This window comes from Cyanistes caeruleus, chromosome 8 (genome assembly GCF_971803275.1).
Source record: "Cyanistes caeruleus chromosome 8, bCyaCae1.hap1.1, whole genome shotgun sequence".
Classification (NCBI taxonomy): Eukaryota; Metazoa; Chordata; class Aves; order Passeriformes; family Paridae; genus Cyanistes; species Cyanistes caeruleus.
The window spans coordinates 25,791,375-25,807,198 of record NC_141708.1 but is presented as its reverse complement, the minus strand read 5'-3'; the positions used below and the strand labels follow the sequence as shown (position 1 = coordinate 25,807,198).

Genomic DNA, 15,824 nt, shown 5'->3' with positions numbered 1-15,824 from the left:
TCCACAGTACCTTCAAAAGACATTCTGAATTCAGAATTCTTTTCTTATTATGTAGAATTTTAAAAGACAGGGCTGCCCACCATGATAATTGTTTTTTTTTAAAAAAAAACCCAGCATTTTGGATTAAATAATATTAAAAGGATATAAGAATGATGTGAGCACTGCTCAGGTGCACACAGCCTTTTGGGGACAATTCCCTGTTCACTGAGACACTTCCAACAAGATTCCAGAGTGGAAGGGCAGAGCACACTCAGGTGATGAGGATGATAACAATAAAATGTTCATTCAACACAGACTGCAGAGGCAGCACTAACAAAGCAACAGATTCAACTGGCTAGGAAATGTTTTTGTTTGGGAAATATCCCACCATAAGTGGAATTCTTTCTCTAGTCCATATTAATTCTTTCTCTTTGGCAGTACCACCCATTCCAGGAGAATCCCTGGGAGAAATACCACAGGATCCTGTGCTGAAGAGCACAACAGGAATTGTTCCCAAACGGTATCACCTGATTGTGGGCACAGCACATCATCGTGGGGCAATTTCCTTCTCAGCTCTTCAATAATTCACCTGCTGGCAGAAGCCTTATCATAATAAATTAGACCTAAGAGAAAGCACGCTAAATATTCACAATACAAACAGTTCCACTGGCTTTTCCAATCTCCTGAGCTTCTAAATCTGTCTCTCTCATTTCCTCTCAGCATAAGACCTCTGCTCCTACCTCTGCTGTCCTGCTCTCTGGGTATTTCTGGAAGAGCTTAACTCAACAGCAGCAATGGAAGAATCAGCACAGAGCACTGAAAATGGCATTCACAATTCCACTGCATCAGCAAAGCACAGCACCATAGCACACACAAAAAAAAGGAAATGAGGAAAGACAGCTCCTGTCCTTATTATGTACATACCCTCCAAATAATACATCACTTGGGAATAGCTGCTACATGTCCCTATGTAAAAGGTTCTCGAGATCCCATCAATGAAACTTCTGTGTAATTATAAAGGCCTATGCTTTGAGAAGCTAAGATTTGAAAATACAGCAGAATATTTTAGATTTCACACCTATTGCAAGTGGAAGTCCAGCCCTACAGTTAATTTTTAGGATGTGCAGTACGAAATCCTCCTTTGATCACATCCTGATTTCCTGCAAAATCTCCAAATATACCATGTGTTGATTTTCTTACAGAACTATCTGAAGACCTACAAATCACCCTTCCTTTGATGCCCTCCCCAGTGACTATCCACACTAGTCACACAATCAACTGCTTAGCTCTATGAGAAGCCAGGTATTTGGTAAAGTTGCCCATGATTTACAGAAAGAGTACCTGGGACTTTGGAGAACTGTAATTTCTTTTTGGTTTTTTTTTTTTTTTTTGCAAATCAAGACTGACAGAACCATGCAAAATATAAAAACATTGACAAAACCCTCCTACACAAACACCAGCCCACCATTCAGCACAACTATTGCAGACTGGGAGAGTTTCAGTGTGTCCCACATCTGGCCATGTGCAGGCTGGTGAAGGTGGGGCTCACACCATATACTCTGGTCATAAAAAGGATGCCAGCCTCATTGTTAACATCACAGATCTATTCAGTTGTTACACCTCCTTGTTTCCAAGCCATTTCATTATCCTATTTGCAACTGAAATATTCCCAGCTCTCCATTCCAAACAGCAGATTGTGCCACTTAATGGCAATTAAATGCCCTCAAGGCATTAAAAAGGCTATTATCAAAACATGTTTTTCAAGCACCGGTGTAAATCATTTCATACAGGCTTTGAAATTCATAATGAGCGACTCTTCAATGAGAACGTGCATGTTGGGATTGTGTTAATACAATATTTATCCTCAATAATAACAAGTGATATGAAACTTTTCTCTGAAATACTGAGTACATGAACGTTTTAAGATGTTAAGCAGCTTCTTGCCCACTACTAGTAAGTTTCTCTGCTACATTGTTTTTAAACCCCAAACCACACAGCAGGAAAAATAAGCAAATAAAACACTTAGAAAGTCTATGTATTTACACTTGAAACCCAAGCATATCAATTCAAGTTATGAAAAACATTTCAGCTAATTTAAAAAACAACAAACAACTCAAACTCTGTTGACTCTGGAGTCTTACTATTGGAAGGAGGTCGAAAGAGACACAGTAAAAAACCATTTTCCAATTTTTCTCCAGTTGTGTTGGTTGGTTTATTTCAATGCCTCTCCTGTGAAACTTGTCTCATTCTCCATCTGAGATTCCTTCTAATAAATGCATTTTTATTGTTAGACTTTTTTTTTTCTACAGATCAGCATAGTTACACTTCATAAAAGTCAACTATGAGCAAATGCAGAACAACAGACTAGGCTAAGCAAGTCACTCCTTTGTAACTGTTTATTTTAAATGTTAGCTAGAGCCCACTTATTCTCACTTATCTCATTGGGTTTGGATTTGGATTAGGATCCCACCTACTCAGAGAGCATTTTGACTCTATCTATAGAAGACTACACCATACTGAAAGTGTTTCTTCCTTTTGATGTGAGATATGGCAACAATAACACTTTGGTTCTAAAATATAACAAGACAGTAATATAAGACATAGTAGTTACTAAAATTCCCAGTGACAAGTGATTATAAAGTTAAGCTAAAAAGATTTAAATGGGGTTGTCATAATGGCAGGCTTTGGCCTAATGAGTGTCCCAAATTCAAACCTGATTCCACTCACTGCAGGACAAAAATAAAGAATTACTAACTAGAGTAAGTGGCTTGCTAGGGTGTCTCACAGACAGCCCTGCCCTTCTGTCAGAGACAGCCCTGTCATATGGGGACAGATCTTGGCTATATTTGGAGATATATTTTTATATCACCCAAAAGAATAGAAGTTTCTGTCCTTTCCTCTTTTGTATTTAAGTCCAATAGATTTCACTGTCAGTGAATTATTGGAAATTATCAGCCACTCAAGCAACAGAACAACCAAGGATATCAGGTACTTTCTGAAATTTAAAACAAGACTTGTGAAGTATATTTCCTTCTTATTTTTTGCATATTTATTAATACACACCTCACTTCTCATCTGTATGTATTTACCACATCTTATTTCACAAATAAGAAAACCTTATTTCACTTATTTCACAAATAAGAAAACCTGAGCTTGAGGAAGAGGAAGAGACCACTACTCATCTCCTAACTTCCAGTAACCAACAGTCTCAAATCTTCTACTGTCATTGAGGTTTTAACAACTTTTTGGGATGAACAGCAGACCAATAAGCAAGCTGGGCTAGTGAGAAAGAAATCATTCTGCAGCAGCTGACTGTCAGAAAAGCTCTACACTGCTAAAGCCACTTTTTTTTCTGGTGGAAGGGGAAGGTGAGGGTGATTTTGTTGAGCTGTAGCAGCAAAGGGCAGAGCTGCAGAGCAGGCAGCGTGGCGTGGTTTATTCACGCCTGAGCGCTGTGTTCAGAGAAGGATCTCCGCCTACGCACCCGGAGATTGCTTTTTCTGGAGCCGGTGGGAAAAGTTACTGCGTTATGTAATGCATGAAATCATTACACAAAGTAACAAACAGAAAGGTGAAATCGGTGGATCTCTGCTCTTACATGTGGGATTTGGGGTTTGCTGGGGGTTTTTTCACGTCAGCTCACTTCCCATAGCAACCACTGAAATTGCGTGTCACATATATTTAATTTAATGCCTCCTGATTGCCTTCATTTATGTTTTGATTATCCCAACCTCTGTTTAGGCGGAGTTGAACTGAACTTCAGAAGAAGTTTGGACTCTAAATTCGTCTCAATGAAGAGTTCTCATGTGAAACATTCAATCTAGTGCCTGTGGTCTATCCTCCTTCTTGCTGTGATTCTTACAGAATTGCTGACCAGCCTGCAGCTCCCACTGACTACTCAGTTACACGAGTTCCTCAGATTCTAATTCTACTCCACCACACAAAAATATAGAAAACTTGTTGTTAAGTAGTATTTGTTAGGAAAAATAAGTCCAAGAGTCTATGCTGCCATATAGATTCCATTCGTAAACAGGATTAAAAATGTGAAAAAAACATTAAGAGAACATTACAATATTAAGGGGTGGTAGGAAAGTAGTATCTAATTAAACAATTCAAATGTAATGTATCTAATCAATTAGATATAATCTCACAGTATCTTCTTAATAGCATTTTTTTTTTAAAAAAAATAAGCTCCCTAATAAACCCACACCGCTTTTAAGCAGCCAAAATTCTCAGAGTGTGCAAATAAAACATCTCACAAGAGTTATTAATCTTTAGATCACCTAACTTATCTCAATCTCACTGTAGGACTCTACCCACCACCATCTCTTTAGTAAGGAATTTTACCATTACACCTGCTCAATACATTGTCCAATACATAAATTTATTTTCTACAGGTATGTCACTGACCAGTCAAGTGTTCAGTTAAAATCAGGGGTAAATGTATTTTAATTATTCTAAAATTTAAATAAATATTTGTTCATGGTTCTAAATCATGCAGTGTAAACAAACCAGGAATGAGGAGCTCAGTAGCTCCTCAATCTGTGTGTGTTCAGTTCATATTTACAGATCCACCTTACAGCAGCAAAGCTGTGTCTGGCTACAAATCCCCTACATCTGCCAAGGTGACAGAGGACAGCTTTCCAAATGTATGCAAACACAAGGTGCAATCAAGCCTTGTAGTGCACCCAAATACTGAAATCCAGGAGGTGCAAGCAATCTTTTCAGCCACCTCTAAAGTAACAATTCAAGCATCAAACTCTTCTCCTCTTAAACATATCACACACTAGCATTTCAGCTTCACATATTCAGATTAAATCCAGCCATCCAAGAACTAAAACCTGAAAGAATTCCCCATTGCAGGCAGATACTTCTAAACCCAATTTAAAATATTATGTTACCATTGATGCTTTTCATTTATGACTAAGTAGGGCTGTGTAAAGAATGTGCTGCAGATATGAAAAGGTATTAGAAGCACTTCTTTCTTTCTGTGTGTTTGGAGAGAACAAGGCAGGGGCTGTGTCTCCCCAGACCAGGGCAGCCTGGGCACAGCTCACGCCATCACCTCCGCTGCCCACCCACCCACCCCTTCCTCTCTAAGGCAAGGTGACAGCAAGTGCTCACCCTCCCAGTAAAAATGAGACTCAGACTATCCTGGGAATGCTGCACCTTCTCTGTTGGCTGTGTGATGAGGGGCACCAAGGTGCCCTCAGCTCAGAAGGCAATCAGTTGAGGCAAAGGTACAAGCTCCTAGCAGAGGGGGTAGAAAGAGAGCCCATGTGCACTGAGCCAACCTGCTGCAGAAGCACAGCCTCAGCCAGCAGCAGACTGCATCATTTGACTGTCATTACCTTGAGATAATCAGTGATTTTAGAAGTGTGTATACTAGAATCTCAGAAACAGCATTAATAATTAATTTCACCTGTTAAGACAGTATAGTTTATAAATTGTTCTGATTTCCAACCTGTATTTTTCTGACTAACGTTCTTTTAAGGATGAAAACTAATTACAACCAACTTTATTACACTGAGATATAGCTTATAAATAAGCAGCTGACCCTGTGAAATGTGTGGTATGCTCTATTATAATAAGTAATAAAATAAAGATTGAAATCTAAAAGCAAAAGAAACACAATGTGCTTGAGGAAGAAGTCATTGATGTATTTATTTATGCATTACATTTAAGCTTTCTAGTTGTTACAAAAAAAAACCCAAACAAAAAACCCTGAGGGGATTGAACTTTTACCACTCTGACATTATGTATCTGGGCCAGAACTCAGGCTAAAGACTAATGTGGTTTAGCTACTGATGAAATAATTATAAAAGTACCTTTACCCTTCTAAATCAGGAGCACTGACACTCATCAGAATAATCTCCTCAGTTCAGTTCCTGAACCCACTGCCCACTGAATCCTGGCAGAGCAAAGCCTGGCAGGAAAATCACCACACCAGTTCAGTGCAGTTTATCTCTGGGTTTCCAACCTCCTGCTTCTCTTTTCTGAATTCACTCACAGATTGAACAAGAAAATTAATTTTCTCTCCACACAACACTACTTTTTAAAAAAAAAAACCCAAACTAACAGAGCAACTGCTTTGGAAGACAACCACTGGATTGTTTTTAGCAAGTATTACAGAATCAATTCCTAGTCAAAGCTTCTGGGCTAGCTTCGTTCTACTGCAATGATAACCCACTCACCACCGTACTGTAATTCACCATAGAGAGAAAACAAAGATTCCCCACGTATTTGTTGATATTCAGTGGCATTATTCAGCCACTGAGAAGGGCAGTTAGCTACAGCTCTGAGGCACCCTGAGCACACTGCTGGAAATGCTCTTTTCCCATGCACTGACCTGGAGGACACAAGTAACCATCAGCCTTGCACAACCCAGCACACTTTTCCAGGCTAGCAACACTTCTCAGTGCAAGTCCCTGGGGTTTGTTAAAGCCTTGATTACAGTCAGAAGCAGCACAGCAAATTCAGGATGAACATTTTCAACCTTCCTTGTCAACCACTTGTCACTGCAGTAAAAGTAGACCAGCAGCACCCTTCTGGGAGGGTGGAACACACCTTATCTCAATCCCTGCCTTCCAAGGTCTGACATCAGTGAGAATACTCAGCTCTGGAAAAGAGGCTATTTGCTATTAATACTAGTTTAATGGTTTGCTGTTGCACAGTGCTATAGCCCCTCTATCTGGTAACAGCCAGCAAGCAAGGTTCAGTTCCTGCTGAAGTAGAATCTTGAACTTTTACAGGAATGACATTGTGAAAAGAACAATGTGAAGTTTATTTCATAAGTTTGGTTTCAGAAAATTACTAGATCTTAAAATACATCTTACCATCTCTAATGTTTTAGAAAGCATTTTCTATCTATAATCTTCATGAAAAAGTCAATTTTAGCATATATCTAGCTGAGAACATAACACAGAGAAAAACTACAAAACCAGAGATATTCTCAAAAATAATGAAAAACAAAAATCAGGAAAAAAAAAATAGTTTAAAAGTGACATGTAATAAGATCCATGACTCACGTGTCTTGTCACAGTCTACAGCTAAGCAACTACAGTCCTCCAGAACACAAAGATTTTACTACAGAAGTCATTTCAGGAAAATGGTAAGCAGGATAATGGTGTATTTTTCAAGGCAGTGCTAAGAATACACACAGACACAAAAAGAAAATGCTCTAATGGAGACTCAGTTCTAATAAGCACATTTAAATAATGCTGGCAGCTTTTAAAAAGCTGATGTACATTTACTTACACAGGCATGTTTTGTAAGCACTCACACTGCAATCTAAGACAGACTAACACATTTAATCACACAGATGTTCACATAAATTGGCCCTGATTCTGCAGATCCATAACTCTACAAAACAGAATATGCATCACTAGCACATCCTAAACCGGGCCTATAATGGATGCAAAAATTGGCCATACAGCAATCTCATTATAAAAAATGAAAGACCATAAACTTCTTCAGCACAACATCTACACAGAATACTATCAGGATATTTTTTCCTCAATGCTTTACTGTAAGAGTTACCAAATGCCTCTGTGAAAGGTCTGAATTTTCATACAAGATGAAAACACTAATTAATCTTTCTACAAAGAGCACCTACCATGTTGCACTGCTAACGTGCATCTTTCCTATGACAGGAAAATACAAGTGGCAGGCGGGGATGGGACACAGCTGTAGGGCCCTTAGAGTTACCAAGAGATTAATTCAAATTTTAAAAGAAAAAGAAAAGCCATAAACCCAAAAACCAACAAACAAAAAGATGTTAAAGAAAAAAGAGGAGACTGCAGGTTTCTGGGTTGATTTTACAAGGGCCAAAGCAGAATTCAGGTATTCCAAACCAAAGTTTCACTTTATCTTTTTACCCAGTTATGTTTTTATTGGACAGGGAGCCTCTTCCATTCTACCTGAGCTTTCCCCAAATCTTTAACTCCTGCAAAAATAAGAAAAAATAAAATCACTCAGAGGAAAAAACATAAATCAATTTGGACTTCAAAATTGGTTGCTCAACATGATATGAAGTGAATTATCTTTGAAGCTGAATAGTTTATCTCCTACAGTCAGCAGTCAACATATCCACACCAAAAAAACCCCAGAAAGGAATCAGGAGTAATGTGTTGTAAAAAAGACCTGAAAGTCATGGAATCCTCTTATTTAAATGCTACATGAGAAACACAACTTTGAAACGCCAAAACACTGGTCTTAGAGGATGGAAAAGACGTAATACTGGAAGAATTATTTTATCTGTATTTTTTAAACATTGCTAGAGTAATATTGAGTATATTGAAAAACAGAAACAAACCGTTTAAACAGTTAGCAATACGCATTTAGTTAATATATTTTTCTCCACTACCTCCAAATTTCACCAGGAAGAGTTGATCCAACTAGACATTTCTTCCATGAAAAAGACATGGAAATTCCTTAGTGTGGTTGCTTTATTCAATTTTTTCCTCTTGAAGGCATTCTACCAAGGGACCCTAGAAACCTGTGTGACAGAAAGTAGAAACCCACTCAAAAAGCACTTGTGTGCATTTACTTTCTCTGTGCTACTCAGGAGCCACCTGAACGTTCATCCTCTGTCTTTTCCAGGTTTGAAATGCCCTCTCTCCACCCTCACAGGGAGCTCCTGTCCTCCAGTGAAGATACTCAGTGGAGTAGCTTGAGGTCAGCCATGAGGGGGAAGGTAAAAGTAAGAAAGCACAGTTATGAGCTGTCCCCCTTGGAAATTCAGCTGAGCCATGAGAAAACACAGCCCCAGTTTTGATCTGAAGCACAGCTGTCCCATTAAATGACACTTCCAACCCTCACCATATTGAGCCAAGAACTGAGTCCCTTGGAGGAAGAAAACATCTCCATAACACAAAGGATTTCATTGTTTCTACTGTGTTTTGTCTACTCTAGTAATGCAAAATAATAATAAAAAAGTACTTGTACTTAATAGTAAAAGTGACTACAAACTCCTTCCACAGAGCAGAACCTGAAGGAGACTTACAAAATAAAACAGATGTACTTCAGCTTGGCATTCAGTGCAATTAGCTCCAGTGAAACCTCTGGGCTTCTTTTCAGAACCACACTGACTGGCATCAGAACCAAAGCAGCCAAAGGCTGGTCCTGGGTTTGCTACAGGCTTTGAGATCCCAATCCTCCTCAAAAACTGGCACTGTGCAAATGCACAAATCCATGCTTGAATTTTGTGTGAGCACACACGTGTGCACAGTATTGCAAAGTTGTTCAAACGTAAAGAAGCTCGAAAAGAAACCACCAGGCTCAGAGACAAATAAGCCTCTGCTTTAAAGGATTTATTTATATATGCTTGTGACCAAGTCATCCCACATGATTTTACTAGGCACTTTTCCTTGTGCAGCTTGTTTCCAAAACAATCACAGGAGAAATCAACAAAACCAAACACTGGTAGTTTCAGGTACTTCCTGGAAACCATATGGGCTATGAAACTGAAAGTCAAGGCCAAATCCCCAGAAATCCATGTGTTTATTGGGCTTTGCATTCAAAGCAATGAGTCATATATAAATGCACTGTGCAACACTAGACACAATACTGTAGAGACAGGTCTTTTGCTTTAATTTTTAATTTCCATTTTCTGTGGGTTTATATAAACCATCAACATTACTTTAGCATAATCCTTTGCGATGAATCAATACTGTAATTTAATAATGGTATTCTGTTGTCAACATACAATATATCACATAATGTCCTTGAATAGATGCAAAGAAAATATGCCAAATAAAATGAAAGGCTTTGCTTTCCTCAGTGATCACAGGTTTAATCAATGTAATGAAAAACTCTACAGCCCCCCCAGAAGACTTTCCTTCAGGGTTAAAAATCAGCATGGAATAATTTTAGCCATGTCCCTCCCACTCATCATGCCAGTGCTGTGCAAGCTCTTCTAGGTCATAGGATTCCAACAATCACGTTAATGAAGGGAAGAGAGAAGAAATATATCTGAACAGAATCAATGTACATATCTGAGTGGGTCTTGTTTGAATATTCCACTTCTTTATGAATTCAGCAATAGCTGCTCTAGTCCCTAACTATAAAGAAGATTAAAAATGGGAAACGGAATTCAGTCTGGTGTCCTCCAACTTAATTGAAACAGATGAAGCAAGTTTCACATACATATATATATGTATGTATGTATGTATAGCTGTAAAATATGAAAAATAAAATAATTACAATAACTTTTACTTCAGTGATGTGGCTACACATCTGCATTTGTCATCTTTACCTTGATGGCAGCCTTCTGTCAACAAGTATCTAAGATGGGAAACACAATGTAATCATGTCTGTGATACTGACTGAAGGTATCTGAATAGAAAATAAGTGAGAATGAAGAAGAAGCAAACTCTCTTAAAACTCCCAGTTGTTTGCCTCAGTATATATATATTTTTTTTTTTCCAATTCAACAGCTTTTGGAGCATTTAGAATTGGTAGGTAAGTGGCATATTAATCTCAGTTAATGCCAAGGGCACGTGCTCCGCAGTCACGTGTGCTTCCCTCGGTTCAATGACAGCTCACGCTCGTCGTGCCAAGTGCTCGCGGTCCATGTCAGTCACTCGCTGGCAGAATGCTTCAGAGCTCTGGGAAGAAGAGTAGGTCTGGTTTTACTACGGTTTGGCACCTCCCACAACACCCTCCAGTTGGTGAAAACCCCGCAGTTCCATCTAAGTGTCATCCTTAATGTGAAAAAGATACTTGAGTCAGTGCAAAATAAAACAAAGAGCTTTTACCAAAATGTCAGAGCTGGTAGCAGTGCATCTGCCAGATGCTTGTTACTTGAACCCATGCTGCGCATAACAAACAGTCAGAGATATGACGAGGATAAATGACTGGACCAAAAAAATCTTTAGCAGGAAATCAAAGTCTACTCAGACTCCCAAAAAAAAGGGTTGCAATTGGACTTCACAAGATATATTGATTAAGTGTTCTGTAACATCTCTTTTCTTGGTTACTATGCATTAGTTGAGCCCCACCTGCCTGACCTCAGTTCTCTGCATTAGCCTTTAGCCATGTGAACACGAGAGAAACCACAGTGCTATTTCATAGCTGAATTCACACAGGAATTCTTTTAAGTACAGTATCTCAATTCGAGGATAATAACATTACTGAAGGACCCAGAATACCATGAAAAATGCATATTGGAAAAATCAGGGCATGACTCTTTAGAAATGAAACCAATGGCTTGATAAAAATAAAACCTCACTAGCATGTTCCAGTCTGTTGGTTGATTTCTCTGATCTACAGGCTGGACTATCCCTCTGAATCAGTGACTGACTTTTTCACGGAGCACTGGATGAAGAGGCTTAGGCTGAACAGGCATAATCCATACGTGATCATGGAAAACACACCAGACACAAGATACAGAGAGAGATTTGATGAGTAAGTGGCTTTTGCTTAGTCAGAACCTGAAGGATCTTCATCAAGAACTTTCAAAACAGCTAACAGATAGCTTGACTTTGAGTGAAACACAACCAAGAATTATTGTCATTATGCACACCCACAAAAAAGAGAGATTTCACAACATCTCCTCAGATGAATACACACACCGAGAAAAGGCTTTACCAACACTTATTCAGGTGGGCAATCATCTGGCTTCCCACAGAAATAACTCCTGATTTGCCTTCCATTTCCCTAAGTCCTGTTTTGAGCCTGTTTCAGCATGTTAAAACAACTAAACAAACTACAACACAAACCAGTATAAATAAAGATAGCTGCTTCTTTTCTTAAAACCCGTGAAATGCTAAATAACCTATGACTCCCCACACATATGTGCCTTGCCAAGCCAGAGGATGACACAAGGGTGTGCACTATTTTGAAGACTGGGCCCTGAGATTCATCCTGTCAGATTTGTATTCACAAAGTACAGCAGGATCCATGACTTTCATTTCAATAGCAGCTGGAACGACGGGCGCAGAAGGAACATGCAGCTCAACCTGGGAAATTAGGATGAATTTGTTTTTAAGAAAAATTCCCCTTCTTACTGAGAGCTATTAGTGGCAGATGCAGATACTTGCTTTGGGGTCACACCATGTCAGCAGTTCACAGCACAAAGACTGCATTTCTCCTTTCTCTCCCCTCAGCGGATACTGCAGCCTCAAAGAATTTTTCATGTATCCTTAGAGATGCTTATATGTATCAGGAGAGTACAGCTGTAGGCTTTAAAAAAATGTCCATATGCCCTACAAATTCAAATCCTTTTTTATGTAATCTATTTAATCTTCCATTAATGATAAGCTCTGCTATCAATGTGCCCAAACAGGGTCAATTTCTGCTGGATTTGCACTTCTTGCATTTCCATCCTATAACCGAGCTGCATTTAATGAAGGGAAACACCCTGCTGTAAAACTAAAAGGTATTACCAGCCTGCCTAAAACAAAAAACATTTAGAAAGCTTTGCAACTGCCAGGAACATTTCAAGATTGTCCTTTTTTTCCTTCTTCCTTTGTGTGTCTCGCATGGAGGAGAGTCCTGCCAGCTGAACATTATTTATTAATCAGGATATTCCTGCCTTCTCTACCTTGTAAGGAGACAGCCTAGAGGGGCGGAAATTGCTGTGGACTTCTCTTACATATCCACCGAGACAGAAAGGGGAGAAAGGAAGAGATTGCAAGGGAACATTTAGATCCCACCTGGCAAGCTCAGGCAGATACACACAGGTCACAGCAGTCTGAAGAACCACGTAGTACATCTTGTTCACACAAAAATTAAAAATAAACGTATGAGTTGAGAATCTGGTTTCATCTGCTGTTTTGTTTTTTAAGAAGTGCCCTACACAGGTCCCTACACCTGAGTGAAACAGGTTGTGTTGAGCTCCACAAATGATTCTCCTTCTGGTAACTTCCAACTACCTTAGGCTGTAGCTACAGAACGTGCAGGCTTGGACACACCTGTAAGGGCTGCTTCTTTTCTGCTTTTTTTCAATTACTGTGGCAGACACAGGCGAAACGAGATACTGCCTCCTTAGCTCTTCTGATTTAGTGATAGTTTCATTCGTAATCATTCCCAGCCACCCGCCACCTGCACACCCACCCCCACACACACACACACACATCCAATTTGCTGCTCTTCTCCCAATTTTGTCAATTCAAAAGATCAGCTTGCACTGCCTATCCTCCCTGTCCCGGCGCTTATCAACAGAGAGATTGAACAGACAAAATAAAGTTCGTGTTGCTTTCCGACAAAATCCTCCAGCAGAACACCCCTACAGCAGCATACACAAGGGGAGCCCCGGGCTGTGAAAGGGATTCAATTGAACTGACATTCCCAGCAGCAGCAGCAGCTAAGAGTTAATGGAGGACACCCGGCTTTCCACTTCCTCTACTGCATCCAAGAAAGCGCAGAAGAACACTATAATGCAGCGTAATTGAGCGTTTCACTGAATAGCACCGCACAGAAGTTCTTTTGTCAAAGAATTGCATTTGTCCTAAGTAACCTTTATGAGAAGCCGAAAGTTGATGCACCCAGACCAAATGGATTTTCAGCTCTAGCCCGAATCCTTAGGTTTGCGCTTGGGAGGGTGGGAAGAACCAGCCACCAAGCATCAATCGGAGAACTAGCCCCCTCCTCTGCTTAAAAAAAAAATAGTCACGGCAACACGGCGCCGTGGCTACACACGGGAGCCGGCCAAGCGCTAGGATGGGTCCGCACAGCCGCGGGGTGCCCCGGGCTCCCTCCCGGCGGAGCCGGCAGCAGCTCCCTCAGGAGCCGGGCACCGGGACGGGGAGAGCATCCCTGCGGAGCCCGCCCTCCTTTCGAGGCAGACGAGCGTGCGGGAAGCCAAACTCCGTCCCCAACTGAGAACACATGCACAATCCAGCCCGCACCTGCTGAAGACCACTCTCTCCACACTGCCCCTCACGGAGGGGGGGCATCACTGGTCCCTCTCGCTCAGACACCTCCCAGCATCTCCTAAGGACCTTTCGCGGAGCAGTCTAGAAGGGGAAAAGGAGGAGGGAGTCTGCAGCCTTCCTAAAACCACAGTGAAAAGCAGTCTGCTCAAATGGCTGCTCCTGCCTCAACATCCATCACGCGGGCAGGGAACTTGCCGGGGGTAAAAGGGGGCGCAAGCAGGGAAGGGAGAAAGAAGCGCAAACTTCGGAGCTCTCCGGCCTCCCGCAGGGCAGCAAACCGCACGGGAAGGACGCGGCGCCCACCTCCGACCGACGCCTCGCCCCGGCCCGACCCCGCCGCCGCTCGGCCAGCGCCGGCTCCGGACGGGGCGAGGCGCGGCCCGGGCGGCCCGAGGGCGCGGGGCGGCCGGCGACACTTACGGGTTTTGGGGGTCGTGCTGGCCTCCGGCGTGGTGGTGGTGGACTCCTGGAAGGGAGACAAGGTCCAGGACGGCGCCGAGTCGTGGACGTAGATCTTGTAGGAGGAGGTAGCGTGTGCCGCAGTGGGCCAGGCGGGCAGCGGCGGGGTGCTGGGGGCGGCGGGCGGCGGCCGGGCTCCGCGGCCGGCGGTGCCGGGGGGGCCGCTGGCGGGCGGTGCCGTGTGCGGGGACGCGGGGTGCCTGGCCGCGGTGGGCCGCGGGCCGCCCCGCGCAGGGCCGCGGGTGCCGGGGGGCCGCGGGGGAGCCCGGCTCATGGTGGTGAGGCGGGGGCTGACACGGCTGGGCGGCCGCGGCGTGGCGGCGGCGGTGGTCTCCGCGCCGCGGGGGGGGGCGGTGGGCTTGGAGAGGAAGAAGGGGTCCTGCCCCACGCCCTTGGCGTCCATCAGCTCGGTGGGGACGTACTCCTTGACGGAGCCCACCACGATCCACTTGAGCAGCATGAGGCTGAGCCCCAGACCGATGAAGCCGATGAAGAGGGGTACCACGCACAGCCACGTCTGCTGCCGGTTCCAGACGATGCAGTCGCTGCAGCGCAGCTCCCGCGGCGGCCCCCCGGCCCCATCCCCGCCCGGGCCCCCCGCCGCAGCCGCCGCCTCCGCCGCCCCGGGCGCCGCGGCGCCGGCAGCCCCCTCGCTCATCCTAGGGGCCGTCCGCAGCGCCGCCGCGGCCCCGGGGCATCAGCGCGCCGCGGCTGCCGGCGGCATGCGGCGGAGCGGAGCGGAGGGGAGCGCGGCGCGGTGCGGAGCGGAGCGGAGCGGAGCGGGCGGCGGGAGCGCCCCGCTCAGTCACGCCGCCGGCACGGCATGCCCCGCGCCGCGCCGCGCAGCCTCCCGCGGCCGCGGAGTCAGCGGGACGGCCGCGCCATCCGCCGGGCGCCCGGCTCAAGCGCTGCTCGCTGCAGCCTCGTCGCTCTTCTTCTCGTCCCTCCGCTATAAGGCTTTTCTTTTCTTTTCCTTTTCTCTCTCTTTTTTTTTTTTTTTTATTTTTTTTTTTTTTTTCCGGGTAGTAAGTCGCAGGGATCAGCCTCCTCGGTTTATTTCTTTTTTTTTTATCCCAAGCGCGCGGCTCCGGCGACGGGCAGGTACATTCCTTCACATTCACGCACCTTCTCGCCTTTCCTCTCCCCTCGGGGCTTGGGGGATCCTTTCTTTCTTCCCTTCTTTCTCTCCTTCCTTCCCTCCCCCGCCCGCTCGGCTCCTGCCTATGCCCGGCCGCGGCGCAGCAGCATCCCTCGGCGGCTCCGCGGGGAGGCGGCGGCGCGGCGCACCCGCCACTCCGCGGCCCCGCGGCCAACCCGCGGCCGGCGCCGGGCCAGGGAGGCCGATCCGCGGGCGGGGCCCGGGGCAGGAGGCACGGCTCGGCGCGGCTCCGCGCTGCTCTCCTCCGCGCCCGCGCTAAGTCCGGCCCGGCATCGAAACTCCGGCGAGGATTCCCGAAAAAAAAAAAAAAAAAAAAAAAAAAAAAATCGAAAGGAAAAAAAAAATTTAAA

At 43.9% G+C, this 15,824-nt stretch overlaps 1 protein-coding gene across 2 annotated transcripts in view; it reads right to left on the bottom strand.

Moving 5' to 3' along the window:
• The window catches only part of NRG3 (neuregulin 3), a 395,272-nt gene that overhangs the window by 330,292 nt on the left and 49,156 nt on the right, over window positions 1–15,824 (bottom strand). The window contains exon 1 of one of the 2 annotated variants that reach the window (XM_086899837.1): window positions 14,277–14,973. The exons of the other annotated variant lie outside the window; for it this stretch is intronic. Coding sequence (XP_086755963.1) covers window positions 14,277–14,973 — 697 coding nt within the window. Of the gene's footprint in view, window positions 1–14,276; window positions 14,974–15,824 lie in introns of those variants that run through there. 2 annotated transcript variants of the gene reach the window in all.